This window comes from Eublepharis macularius, chromosome 19 (assembly GCF_028583425.1).
Source record: "Eublepharis macularius isolate TG4126 chromosome 19, MPM_Emac_v1.0, whole genome shotgun sequence".
Lineage (NCBI taxonomy): Eukaryota > Metazoa > Chordata > Lepidosauria > Squamata > Eublepharidae > Eublepharis > Eublepharis macularius.
Genome location: NC_072808.1, coordinates 15,976,741 through 15,990,388, shown reverse-complemented (window position 1 = coordinate 15,990,388; position 13,648 = coordinate 15,976,741). Strand labels below are relative to the sequence as shown.

At 47.2% G+C, this 13,648-nt stretch overlaps 1 protein-coding gene across 2 annotated transcripts; it reads left to right on the top strand.

Moving 5' to 3' along the window:
• Positions 1-698: 698 nt before the first annotated feature.
• Positions 699-11,849, top strand: LOC129346141 (ZW10 interactor-like). Of its 2 annotated transcripts, none has more exons than XM_055003437.1 (10): positions 699-767; positions 3,404-3,503; positions 3,596-3,745; positions 4,805-4,971; positions 6,487-6,543; positions 6,641-6,792; positions 7,612-7,783; positions 7,899-8,038; positions 10,800-10,959; positions 11,633-11,849. In XM_055003437.1, exons 3-10 carry the CDS (start codon positions 3,679-3,681, stop codon positions 11,735-11,737), a joined length of 1,020 nt encoding a protein of 339 aa, XP_054859412.1. In that variant the 5' UTR covers positions 699-767; positions 3,404-3,503; positions 3,596-3,678; the 3' UTR covers positions 11,738-11,849. The 2 variants fall into 2 exon arrangements, with proteins under 2 accessions (XP_054859412.1, XP_054859411.1); XM_055003436.1 differs by having other exon boundaries at positions 705-767; positions 3,634-3,745.
• Positions 11,850-13,648: the final 1,799 nt, after the last annotated feature.

Genomic DNA, 13,648 nt, shown 5'->3' with positions numbered 1-13,648 from the left:
ATCGTTTTCAAGTTGCCAAAGCGCTTTATCCAAAGCATATGAAAACTAGGCAATTCTCTGGGGAGCCACTCTAGTCTACACCCATTGAAAATCAATGCGATTAAGATCGGAGTATCTTCGCGCGGGCTTGCGCTGCCGTTCTCTGAATTCCGGACAAAGGCTGCGAATTGCAAGAGATGCGACCCGTCTGAACTCTCCCACCTGAGAGTAAGCCTCATTGAGGCCAGTGGGATTAGTGGGTACGTTATGTGGGTTGAGTCTACTGCAGCCTTTGTCACAGAGGCGCTGCAGAAAAACTCTTCCAAAGACGGCGCCCCCCTCCCCTGCCCTAGCCCCTCCCCACATTAGCCCCGGGAGGGTCTCCTCCCCCCGAGACTGGCCTCTTCAATGTAAAAGCAGCACCACTTCCGGTTCTGTAAAGTAGGGGGACATTAATCTAAGAAACACCGGAAGTAACGGTTGCTTAGTATCCTGGAGCTCTTTCCCTCGCAACCTCGCTTCCCCCTATTTTGGTAACGGCTTCCTTTCCCATAAGCCCCGGTTCGACCCTCTAAAGATGGCGGCCGAAGAGGCTGTTTTGCCATCCAATACCATCGCAGCATCACCCCCTGAAGGCGGGGTTTGGTTTGGAATCCCGAAAGCTGATTGGAGCGCTGGGCTGTCGGGTTGGGTGGAGGGAAGAATTCAATAAAAGGGCGCGAGAAGTGTTTTTGGGGTGTCAGTGAGAGGATGGAGGGAAGCGGCTCCATGGAGGAAGCGGCCCGGGGGTGAGTTTTAGTCAGGACAGAGCCTTGTCGAGCTGGAGAGGTGGCTTATCTCCACCACAACTCTGCTCTTGGGAATCTCCTAAGTCAGAGAATGTAGGGTTCTATGGGGGACGTATTGTTGCCAACCTCCAGGTGGTGGCTGGAGGCTGGAGACCTGCTGAAATTACAAGAGGTCTTCTGGAGAGAAAGATCAGTTCCCTTGGGTTACCAACTTTGGGGTGGGAAATTCCAGGAGATTTGAGGGGAGTGGAGCCTGGAAAGGGTGGGGTTCAGGGAGGGGAAGAGCCTCAGTGGTGCATAATGCCATAGAGTTCACCCTCCAAAGTAGCTATTTTCTCCAGGGGAATTAATTTATAATCCTGGGAGATCTCTAGCCACCACCTGGAGGCTGGCAACCCTAGGAGGGAAGGGGCCTTAGTGGGGTATAATGCCATAGAGTGCATCCTCCAAAGCAGGTGTTTTCTCCATGGAACAAATTTTTTAAAAAACAATTTTTTGAAAAGAAAAATACAAATAGTGATTGAAAGTGCATAGATACTTAGAGAAAATACAAAATACTAAATTTGAACTACAACAGAAAATATATTCAAAATATGTGGCAGCAACACAGCTAACTTATGGAATCTTTCTCCTCTCCCTTTCTTTAATTACTTATACCTAAAATTTCATATCAATGAAGTCTTTAATCAGTCATCTATTTCATATTTTATTCTCAACATTTTAAGGTCTCTATATTAAATCTATTTCTATATTGACTGCCCTTATTTTTTCTTAGCTTCAAGCTATGTAATCAAAAACGTTTTTCCATTTCTTCTGGAATTCCAATATTGGTCTGTTATGCACATAAGTTAATTTAGCCATCGATGCATATTTGTACACTTTATCCATCCACTCACTCATTCAGGTGAACTAATAGCCTGGAGATCAGTTGTAATTCCAGGGAGATCTCTTGCTCTCCGTTGGGACAGGCAATGTGGGATTACCGGGACCACAGATCTGATTCAATATACCACACCATCCTATGGTATGGAGAAACAGAGATGCCGAGTATGAGTTGGGAAGTTCCTGGAGATCATTGGGAGAAGCTTGGGAAGAGCAGTACAGGGTTTGGGGCAGTAAAGAAGGACAAGTAACGGACCTCAGCAGGGTATAATGCCCTACAGTCCACCCTCCAAAGCAGCCATTTTCTCCAGGGGAACTGATCTCTGTCTCCTGGAGATCAGTTGTAATTCCAGGAGATCTCCAGCCGCCACCTGGAGGCTGAAACAAAAACAAAATTATTTATGTTTACAAAGCACTTTGAAGTACTATAACACTTTGAAAATTGCATAACTCGCAGTAAAATATAGACGATTTGCTATAAGAGGATGTTTATTGTATAATTTATTTTCTAGTTTGCATAGTCTTTCACAGCTTTTGTTTTTGTTTCTGCCTTTTCCATGATGCTCTGTTTGCATTCCATTACCACCTGGAGGCTGGCAATCCTACCTGGAGAAAATGGTTGCTTTGGAGGGTAGACTCATACTGTCGCTCCCCAAACCCCAGGAGCCCCATGGCGCAGACTGGTAAGCTGCAGTACTGCAGCCCAAGCTCTGCTCACGACCTGAGTTCGATCCTGGCGGAAGCCGGGTTCAAATAGCCAGCCCAAGGTTGACTCAGCCTTCCATCCTTCTGAGGTCGGTAAAATGAGTACCCAGTTTCCTGGGGGTAAAGTGTAGATGACTGAGGAAGGCAACGGCAAACCACCCCGTAACAAAAAGTCTGCCAAGAAAACGTCGTGATGCAACGTCCCCCCATGGGGGGGACTCAGTGCTTGCACAGGGGACTACCTTTACCTTTTACCCCAAACCCCACCCTCCCTGGATTCCACCACCCAAACCTCCAGGGATTTCCCAACCTGTAGCTGCAACTGTTTTTGGAAGAGGCCATTTCCTTTAGGAGAACTAAGATCAGTCTGGACATCAGTTGTAATTTTGGGAAGCCCCACCTGAAATTGGCAACCCTAGGACAGTGGGACGTTAGGTGTACTTTAGGAGGCATGCTCTGTTAATGTAGGGACCCAATGAAGTCTAAGATGCCTGGTGAGCTCTGTGCATGTATTCCACATATGCTCCAGGACAATGGTCTTCAACCGTCCCAGGCCCCACTGATCTGCAAACTTGGCAGGAAGTCATGTGACGCGAAGAGGCGGAGCCAGCATTACCTCCATAAAGATATCCAGACTAGGACCCAAAGACCTAGGGCCAGGAAAGCGTGCCAGGCATTGGGAGGGTTACTAGGCTGTTGACCCTTGGCTTGCTCCTCCCTACAGAGGAATTCTCTTCCTTTGCTCTTCTGCTGCTCCTTTCAGAGTGCTACAACAAGAGACAGAAGGCACAACACACGTTCTGCATGTCCTCCCCGAACCAGCAGCTCTACAGGAGCTTACATCCCTACAAGAAAAGCACCATGACTTGCCTGAGGGTCCTGATCCGTGGCTTGAAGACCACTGCCCTAGACCATGCCCTGAGATGATCTCCCCATGTACAACTGTTCTGCACTGTAGAGATCATCTACTGAGATTTTCTAAAAATATAAAGTCTGAAACTCACCATTCTAGCCTGTCTTGATATTATAGTTGCTTATGCCCTCTTCAGGCTCCTGGCTCGGCTGAAGGACGTGCTTGCCTTGGAGGGCCAGACCAAAGATGAGGCAGGGGCTGAGTTGCCAACCAAAGTCTGGGCTGAGCATGCAGTGGTGAGTGGTAGTTCCCTCTTCACCCACGAGAAGGCGCTGGTGGCCTCACCTGTGGCTGGCTCCAACCGGTGGGACCTCCTTATGCCCCTCAGGTGCTGATGCCTCACCTTCTTTGGTGTGTGATTTCCAGAACACCAGAAAGACGCACAAGCTGCACTTTGTGCAGCTGCAAGTGATGAAGTTCCTCCTGGATTTCCTGGACTCTGGCCCGAGTATCCAAGATGCCTCTTTTTCGAGTGTTCGTGAGTATTGTTACTGCTGCTCTACTGGTCACTAGTGGCTGGGTATATAACCTAATCGGGATGGGGGGTGGTTTCTGGTAAGGAGTGCCCCTGCCTGGCACTTTAAAAAACAAACAAACTGAAATGGTTTCACAAAATAGATTTATGAGGCTAGTTAGCATCTTTTGTATCTGCTAGCAGTCTGATTTCTGCGCGTTTGTTCAGGAGGAAAATATGTGGAATTCAGTTGGACTAACTCTCATATTACCTATATTTTGGGACTACGGTGTCGGTTGCTGTCTGCAGCCTCTATAACCTCATTTATTGCACTTTTTGGAGGGAATGGGGCTGAAATTTTAAAACTATCTTCCCTGGAATATTTTCTGTGGCTCCACTCATACTTGACCAAACTATACTCAAATTCTGGTGGCTTTCAGCCTATTCTACAGGGTTCTTGAACTCTTCTCTAAGGAGCTCTCTTGTTAAAGGGGCATCAGCTTTGCTTCCTGAAACAGCCCTGTATCAGATTTGGCATGGTTTACTTATGCTCAGAGGTCATTTCGTAGAAAAAGAGCTGGAGGAACTCATTAGCATAACCTATTCCCATATGCCACGCCCCTTGACAGCCCCAGAAGTGTGTCATTAGCATAACTGATTTACATATGCCACACCCCCTGACATCGCCTATCCTGGCTGTTTTGGACCCAATCCTGGCCATTCAGGGCCAAAATTGGGCCCAAAATAGCAAAAATGGGCTGAAAATGGCTGAAAAGGTTCCCAAAATGGTCAGGATCAGGCCGCTGCTGAGCAGGAGAGTGATCCACCACCCATCAGAGGCCCGATCTAGGCCAAAACGGGCCGAAAATGGCTGAGAGTCAGGTGGGCAGGGCCACCTGTCATGTGACCTCTTTGGGGAACTGCCGGAACTGCGTCCCAGCACGTTCCCCCTCAAAATGAGCCCTGCTTATGCTTGTCAATTTCATGAGACCCGTTTTCTGATTGGAGCCAAGGGTTCCCGGCTGCTCCTTCTGGCACTGAGTCCAGAGCTCTGCCTTTTCTCATTGGCCTTCTCTGTTGCAGGGCGTGAGATGACAGAAGCCAAACAGCAGTGGCAGACCCTCAAAGCTGAGTACCAGGAGAAGGTCGAGGCCATCAAGGAGGCTGTTCCACAAGCCCTGGCCAAACTTGAGGAGGGGCGCCGCAGGGCCCAGCTCTTGGAAGACGCGCTGCAGCGCTACCAAGCCAAGGTCTGTTCCTCTGGAGGTGGGGATCAAAGCAGAGGTCTCCAGAGTTCTGTTGTTAAAGCAAATGGCTGATGTCCATGATACAACCCCCCCCCCCAAATGCTCAAGTTTGTTCCTAGCAAGCTCGCTTTGCCGTTTATGCAGTTGTCCTCCCTTCTCTTATACTCGCTCCGTTTCTGGCTCCCTCCACCTCCGATTCGTTCCAAGTTGGCTCGAAGGAATCCTGTATATTGCCTTCCTCCTTTTGCCTGCGGCTGTCAGGGTCACCCGTTCTTAACGGTTTCCCTTTGGGTGATTTTGGTGGCATTGTGGCACACACGTTGAACATTAAAGTGAAACAGGAGTCCAGTGGCACCTTAAAGACTGACAAGGTTTTATTCCAGCATAGACTTTTGAGGGCCGGGCCTCACTTCTTCAGATACACATGGAGTGGTTGATTATTTTGCAGAGATGTTTCCAACCAAGTTTGCAATGGGGAGGGGCAGGAATGAGTTGTAGCAGACAGACTGGTTCTAAAAGTTCTGGTGTGAGTTTTAGTGAAAGAAGAACGGTTGAGGTTATTATACTGAACGATGAGAGAAGTCAGAATTTCTAGTCTCCCATGGAGTACAGTTACAGAGAGAGAAATAAAGTCTAACCTTTGAAGGTACTACATGAAGCCAAAGAAAATAACTATATTTGTTACGATGGATTTTTATTTTTGGAAACCAGTCTTGGCTGAAAAGCCGAATAAATCCTGATTTATAACTTTTTTATAAGGAGACCAGCAAAAGAGTTTATGTTGTCTTAGTGCTAAGCTTTTCCTACAGGTGAGAATAATCTGTTATGCTGGAAGTAGATATATAAAAGTTCTAAAAATTTTGAAGGCGTGAGAAAACCCTTTATTTAGGGGGAAAGTGGAAATTTTGAGAAAAATTGACACGTATAGCTCATCAAACCCATTTTACTATTTTAACAACATAAAACCATCATTTATAATTTAGTTATGCCTATTAATGCCATTTTGTATGATATTTATGGAACCTAAATGCCTCCGTTTTCTACAAGCAAAATTGCACATATGCCTATTAATAAAGTGAAAGACCTGCGTGCACTGTTGCACCCTATACTATCTTAGGACATTTCACTTATTCCACGCTTCCAGAAGAGAAAAATGTATTTCATCGAATTTTTTCTGTGCTCTCCCAAACTTCCCAATTTTTCTAGGCCTTCCCATCTCTACCTGGAAGCATAAATTGTTCAGCCGTTAAAATTCTTGCAGTAAATTTGTTTTGAAAGAGCTTTGTGTAAGTTGTTCGGTTGTGTAGGACATGGATACTCTACTTGAAATAGGGTCCAGTTTAGTTTGATTTCAGAAGCAGGCAACTAGTGAATGTGGACTGTTAATTTGAGTTGCAGATGCGGCTCGATGGTGCTGTTAAAATGTAAAGTTCCTCCAAGGCCAAAATGCGTTCAGATCAGAAAACAATTGCCTCTTGTCAGGGCTGCACTTGCTTCAATTTTCCATTTTCTTTGTAGAAGCTGGAAATGGAGGAGAAGGTGAAGAGAGCTCAGGACCTGCATCACAAGGAACAGGTGAGGGTGTTCAGGTAGACAAACCGGATCTTGGCTGATCCGGGTTACAGGCAAGCAGACGGCTTCGGTCTGATCCAGGCTGCTCTTCCCACGGCAGGACCGCTTGCGCAAGCTGCAGGAGCAGATGGAAGGGCGGGTGGCCGAAGTGCAGGGCAGGCTGCAGACACACCGGGAGGAGCTGCAGTGCCTCCAGGGGGCGCTGGAAGAGCAAGAGCGGCAGGCTTGTGAGTGGCGGCAGAAGGTGCAGAAGTGAGTATTGAGGGCTGGGCTACTCAAGACCCGTCGGCAGGGGAGGGAATTGAAAGCGCCATGCGTAAGATTGCTCACACGTGCCGTGCTTCCATATTCATAATTCAGGTTGTACGTGTATGCTTTGACTTTAGGGGAAGTGCAGAAGAGCCAACTTCTTTAAAAAGGGGAAGGTGTATTCTGTAAGGTACCTAATCCTTATGGTGGTAAAGGTGCAATACTTGGATGTTCAACATAGGTGGGCATAGAAGTTGCTAAATTACATTTCCAGTTGCCGAGGGGTGCCGAGCTTGCTCATTCCTCCCCATGTCTAACCAGAATCCAGTAAATTCAGATAATGTTGAATCCACACAGATATGCCAAATCTTCACCTTTACTTCCTCATTCAAATGGCTTTTCAATATTTCCCAGCAGCACACGTGTTAACAAGAAAGCAACCAAGCACTGATCATAAATATTAAACATTAAATAATCACAGTACTTAAAACCAAGTATGTAAAAGTAGCATCAGGCAAAACAAGCACAAACAGGTTGAGGAGCCACATAGAAGGCAGAAAGTATTTCTGCCCCCTGAGCAGAATGCCTAGCTGGATGTCATGAGAAAACATTGTGGAGCACTGGGGCAGCTACCGAAAAGGCCCTGCAATGCTTGAAGGCCAGCATAGCCTCCCAGTATGAAGGGTCCTGAGGCAATGGCTCCCTCAGCTTGACTGAAAAGGATGGGGAAACCCACTTCTACATTGACTCTCTGATCACTCAAGTGATCTTGAGTGCGCACCCTCAGTGTTCTCTTTTCCTCCCGGTTGCTTTTGTTTTCAGGCTCTCTGATTTCCGGTGCCTCTTGGAGACACTGCAAGGCGTAAAACTGAATTATGCTTCGGAGAGAGACCTGGAGCTTGAGCTGACCTCTCAATCCCAGCCTGTGGCCACTGAGCCCCATCGCCTGAAGCTGAGGCTACACTGGGGTGAGGACGGAAACATCGCACTGCAAGTGAGTGTGTGTACACGTATGTGTTGTGGGGGCGGGGGGAGAGGTTGAGCTGGACGATGCAAACTGGCATGCGCTTCATTTGGTGAGCGGCTTCTCTCTTTTCCACCCTGGGCAGAGTGACTGTCCTTTTTTCCTCCTCTCTACTGTGCTCCCCATGGGCTCCCGGGGCACCGTCAAGAACGTCCTTCTGGAACTGCGGCAAAGCTTCTTGCAGCAAGCACAGCTCCTGGAGGAGATCGAACGGCTGCAGGGCTGGTAAGTGAGCACTGCTGCCCCTTGTGGTTCTGTTTCAGGCCTCTGGAGTGCAGCAATGAGTCCCCGACTTAACATACGGAGGGCGGGGATGCAGTCGTAACATCTGTTTTATACACAATTCCAGAGTTCAGTCCCCCAGTAACTAGATCAGGAAAGATCCCTGTTTTGAAGAACCATTGCCTGTCAAGGAAGGTTGTATGGGAGACTCTGGATCAATGGTCTAACTCTGTACAGGACAGTGATAGTCACTTAGTGGCTCTTCTGTGGCTGTGTTGCTTGGAAATGGCAAGGCCCCGTTGTCTAGGAGGGCATGTGGCTGGCAGGCCGTTCCCACCTTGAAGCAGCTGCTGTCAGAGGGACTGGAGGGTGGGTAAAGCTGCGCCCCTCTTTGAGCTGTGGGTCTCATGACAGGGATGGAATGCAACCTCTCCAACAACACCCACCACCACCACCACCTCTTCCACAACCTCCATGCAGTCATCCCGGCATCATGCAGCTGTCTGGAAGCTGGCCACCCCACCCACCCCCGGCAGCCTCCCAGGAAAAGAGCACGCTGGCTGTGTGGGGGTGGTGACTTTACTTCCCTTTCCCCATAGCCAATTCGCTCTGCTCTAGACACCATGGCACTTCCATTCTCTCAGCTGAACTGCCATGCCTCATTTTGAGGCGGGGGTGAGAAGGCAGAGAGGCGGAAGCCACTTTCTCCCCCCACTGCCAAGGCTCAGCAGTGGCAGAGAGAGAGAATCCGATCTCTTCAGTGGTATCTGAAAATTCTTTTTAACAGAGAGTTCTGTCTTATTGTCCATGTGTGTTTGGAAGGGTGGTTCTGCAGAGTTAGTACTACTGGTATAGAGCAACTTTATATGAGATGCCTCCTTTGGAGGCTGTCTGCCTTTAGAAAAGGTAATCCTACATCTGTGTAGATAACAAATCTTCCCACGCTGATGTTCTCTCAAATTGGATTCACGTTCCTCTTGTTGTTGTTGTTGTTATAACAACAACAACATTCAATTTATATACCGCCCTTCAGAACAACTTAATGCCCACTTAGAGTGGTTTACAAAGTATGTCATTATTATCCCCACCTGAAAATAACAAAGCCGAAGCTCAAGGAGATTGTAAAGAGTTACAATGAAACACCCTGTGAAACATACACGAAAGTTCAATTTCAATCTTATTTTCGTATGGACAATTCCGATTTGTATCAACACGCAGCCACTCAGTCCTGTTCCCAATATACATATAGTCTTACTCTCAAACTCTGTCTATATTTCTTCAGTAGCTCCGAAGAGCTGCCACAAGGTTTCAAAGGACTAATTGCTGTCACGCGGTGTGGGCAAGCAGCTTGTCCGAGGAAAAAATGAAGGCGCTGCCTCGAGTTGCTGGCTACGAGCTGTGCCGGCTTTTCTTTATAGGCTTGTTTCGAGTCTCATCTTCTTCTGGCCAATATATTAGTTTTGTCGGGGTTGTTACTTCAATCAACCTGCATAGTAATTCGATTTCGATTGGCCCAAATGAGCCTATAAAGATAAAGAAGAGCCGGCACAACTCGTAGCCAGCAACTCAAGGCAGTGCCTTCATTTTTTCCTCGGATGAGGACGAGCGGCTTGCCCACACCACGTGACAGCAATTAGTCCTTTGAAACCTTGTGGCAGCTCTTCAGAGCTACTGAAGAAATAAAGACAGAGAGTTTCTGAGAATAAGACTATATGTATATTGGGAACAGGACTGAGTGACTGTGCGTTGATACAAATCAGAATTGTCCATACGAAAATAAGATTGAAGTTGAACTTTCGTGTATGTTTCACAGGGTGTTTCATTGTAACCCTTTACAGTCTCCTTGAGCTTTGGCTGTGTTATTTTCAGGTTCTTTGGGAGATTTCCCTCTTTCTACACCTCTTTGAATTTACGGGATTATTATCCCCGCAACAAAACACCCTGTGAGGTGGGTGGGGCTGAGAGAGCTCTGGAAGAGCTGTGACTGACCCAAGTCCACCCAGCTGGCTTCAAGCAGAGGAGCGGGGAATGAAACCCGGCTCTCCAGATTAGAGTCCTGCCGCTCTTAACCGCTACACCAAACTTAACCTTGGCCAGCCTCTTTCTCTTGAGAGGCGTAACTCTAATGTCTGCCATTCAGTCACAACATGCCTTGGATGGGCTGGTGTCTCAACAGCAATTACAAGCATGAGCTCAGAGTCTCCAGCCTCCTCCTTTTTCTCTTGCCCCCTGTCTGAAGTGTGGGGTGGTAATATGGGTCTACCTATACAAAGAAATGTAAAATCTCATTTTTTTTCCTCCTTCACATCTCCGTTTAAAGGGAATGTTATGAGTACTGAATATAAATGAAGCAGATGGACCACCTAGTAGTATGTGTTGCCTGTGACAAGCCTGTATCCGTGTGGATAAAAGTAAAGAAGAATGGTTACAGGGTGCCTGTTGAGAAAAGAACGTGAGATACAGATCTGATAAAATGTAGCTGCTGTTGGTCTGGTCTTACTCTTTTGCATCTGGGTGCTATGCAGAAGGTAGAGCTATGCAGAGTGCTTGGAGCAAGGATGAGCAACCAGGGCCTCTGGGCCAAGTCCTGCCACGTGTGACTCTTTTTTGTTAACCTACCCTGTGCTGTCAGGACTACTGGTCCTCTGTGTGTGCCAATTCACTGGCTTCCTTCAGATGCCCTCTCCCTCCCCCCCTCCAGTTCTCTGTGCATATCGTTACTGGCTTGATGACTGTTTCTCAATCTCCTCTCCCCTGACTACAGTTTTGCCATTGATTGGCAGCCAGAGAAGCGTCTGTTGCACTACCTGAAGCCATCCTCCACATGTACCCTCTACGTGGAGCCAGGATATCCAACCAGTGGGGGGATCCGCCTTCTCTCTATCAAGAGTCAATCCGGAGCAGTTGATGTGACTTCCTATAGGGTCAGTACTGAATGGATGAGGTGGCGTCTTGAACAGGGTGAAGATCACAAGGAAACGGCTTTATTTATCTTTTGAGTCCCCAGTGGGGGACAAAGCAAGTTACAACATTCCCCTTTCCTCCATTTTATCCTCCCAACAACCCTGTGAGGTAGGTTTGGCTGAGAGTCGGAGACTGGCCCAAGGTCATCCAGTGAGCTTCCGTGGTGGAGTAGGGATTTGAACCTGGGTCTCTTAGATGCTAGTCCAACACCATGCTGGCTCTGTTGGTGCTGCTGGGCTTTCTCTTTTCCAGTGTCCCCCTGGGCCAGAAGATGGGAGAACTGAGAAAACGATCAAAGTCATGCTGGGCTTGGAAAAATATTTACAAGCAGAGAAATGTTTGCCAGAGGATGGGCTATGCTAGACTTGGTCTGCCCACATCCATCATTCTTGGCAATTTACTTCTCAGGGCTGTAAGGTATAGCAGTCCTTGCCCCCTCGATTGCTAGGCATGCAAATAGGTCTTAGAGGGTGGCTGGGATTGGTGTGACAGGTGGTGAGGTCATAGGGGTAATATTTCCCTAGGAGGAATCAACCATTTAGGGGCTTTTTATGGCTGCCAAACTTTCAGCTTTTCACCTGGGCTGGGAGCTCTTGGGGTTTCTGATGCCTCTGCCCTCCACTTTTCTTCCAGCCCTCTCAGGAGAGGCCTTCCTTGCAGGACTGGCTGGTGTACCTCACAGCTAAGGACTACGATGCTCCTTTCCCGGCCAGAGCAGCTGCCACAGCCCCCGTCTGATGCCCTGGGCAGCATTTTCAAGATGTGGGGCTAGAATCTCTTGAGAATCTCTAGATTCTGAGGATGCGTGTGTCTGTGTTTAAGTTTCAATGTTTTGTTCAATAAAACATGAGTGAAGATTACTAGTTCTGACTTCCCTATTTTACGTTGTTGCATAGCAGTCTTTGGTGCTCCTGTCTCTTTTCCTAAAGACCAGATTTGTGTTCTGTGTCTGTGTGGGGTATATATTGCAGGGAATGACTAAAGCTTTAAATGAATGAGAAATAACTGCAGCTGAATCTTGCAAATGTCTGCGAAGATCCCCCCGTGCATGCTGACAATCACCATTTACAAATGAAATTTGGACAAAGGGAGAACACACAAAATTTGACCAGGACGGTCAACATTCTTAAGTAAATATAAACATTTTCCAAATTCTTGGCAGTTTGCTGTTGCATGCAAATTTATCAGTCTTGGCAAAATCGGCTCAAAGTGGTTTGCCCATACAGCAATCCAAAATCTGTTAAATAATATTCTGAAACCAGCAATAAAACCCTATCCTACCAAAGGCCCTAGACTTCCACATGCTTCTTTCTGCATTGCAGAGGGAAAGGTTATGCTCAGTAAAATAGTCCATAAAGCACAATAGCTTGTTAGATATACTCAGGATGAGCCCAGTACAAACATACAGTAACCTACTATACATATGTATTGCGTGGAGTCCTGACGGCCTGTTATGCAGAGCTGGGCGGCCACACAAAACTGCCTTGTCCGAGAACAAAATCCGAGTCTAGTAGTACCTTCTATCCCAGAAAATTGTGTTGGTCTTTATGCTTTAGGGAGTCCGTACTGTCAGATGCTGACAAAGTGAGCAGTGAGTCATGAAAGCCTGTACCCTGGAAAAGGTCTTTATGGGGCTACCGGTCTCAAATGTTTGTTCTAATCCTAGTGCCTGATGTGGCTACTCATCTGAAATTGCCTGCGCTGTTGCCTTGACCGCTCGAAGGGGGAAAAGAGAGCAGATCATGCAGGAGATGAAGCATCATAAGGTCTGCCTGGTTTCATTCATTCATTTCATTCTTTTTATAGCCTGCTTGCCCTCCCCCCCCCCAACAGGTTAAAGGGGAAGGGTCACCAACAATATCAATTGCAGTAGAAAAGAGCAAGAGTCCAGTAGCACCTATAAGACTAGGTAGGGTATGAGCTTTCGGGAGTCACAGCTCACTTCTTCAGATACAGCTAGAATATGAGTCCATCTGTCCTTGTATCTTGGTGAGTGGAGTGATTTCAGATGCCGAACAACAATAGCAGGTAAATAACAAAAGCTAGCGAATGACAATAGCGGCTGTGATTGGATACGGTGGGATATGCAGAGAGGTGGTGGGTGTGGAGAAATCAGTATTGGTAGTGAGACAGAAAGCCTAGGTTTTGATTCAGTCCAGGTGGATGCATTGTCTTCAGCTTCGTTACAAACACAATTTACATTAAAACCATAAAACCAGATAAATACTGATAAATACAAAGAGACGTCTACTGTCAGTTCCAAATAAAAGGCTGTTGCGAGGCTTCCTCCTTGGGAAGAGGGGGTCCCCCAGCTATGTTTGTGTGAATACACACATACAGGTCATCTCTTTTTTGAATTGTCAACTTTCTCTTAACCAAGAACAACCTTCAGTAATATGTTTTAAAAATGCTGTAGGTTATATGCAGCTAATAGCGGTGGCTGGTGTGAGTAGTACTGTATTTGGCCATGAGGTGGTGCTGTGGGACCATCTATGCAGTTTTTATCCTGTAAGGATGGATAGGGCTGCTTTTTGCCATGGTGGCTTTTGACATGGGCTGGAGTTACTGGTCTCCTTGTAATCAGAGTAAAGCCAAACTCTTGCCCCAGTATTTTGGAAGGGATGAGGGAATGCCTCTGGTGGTTCAGGG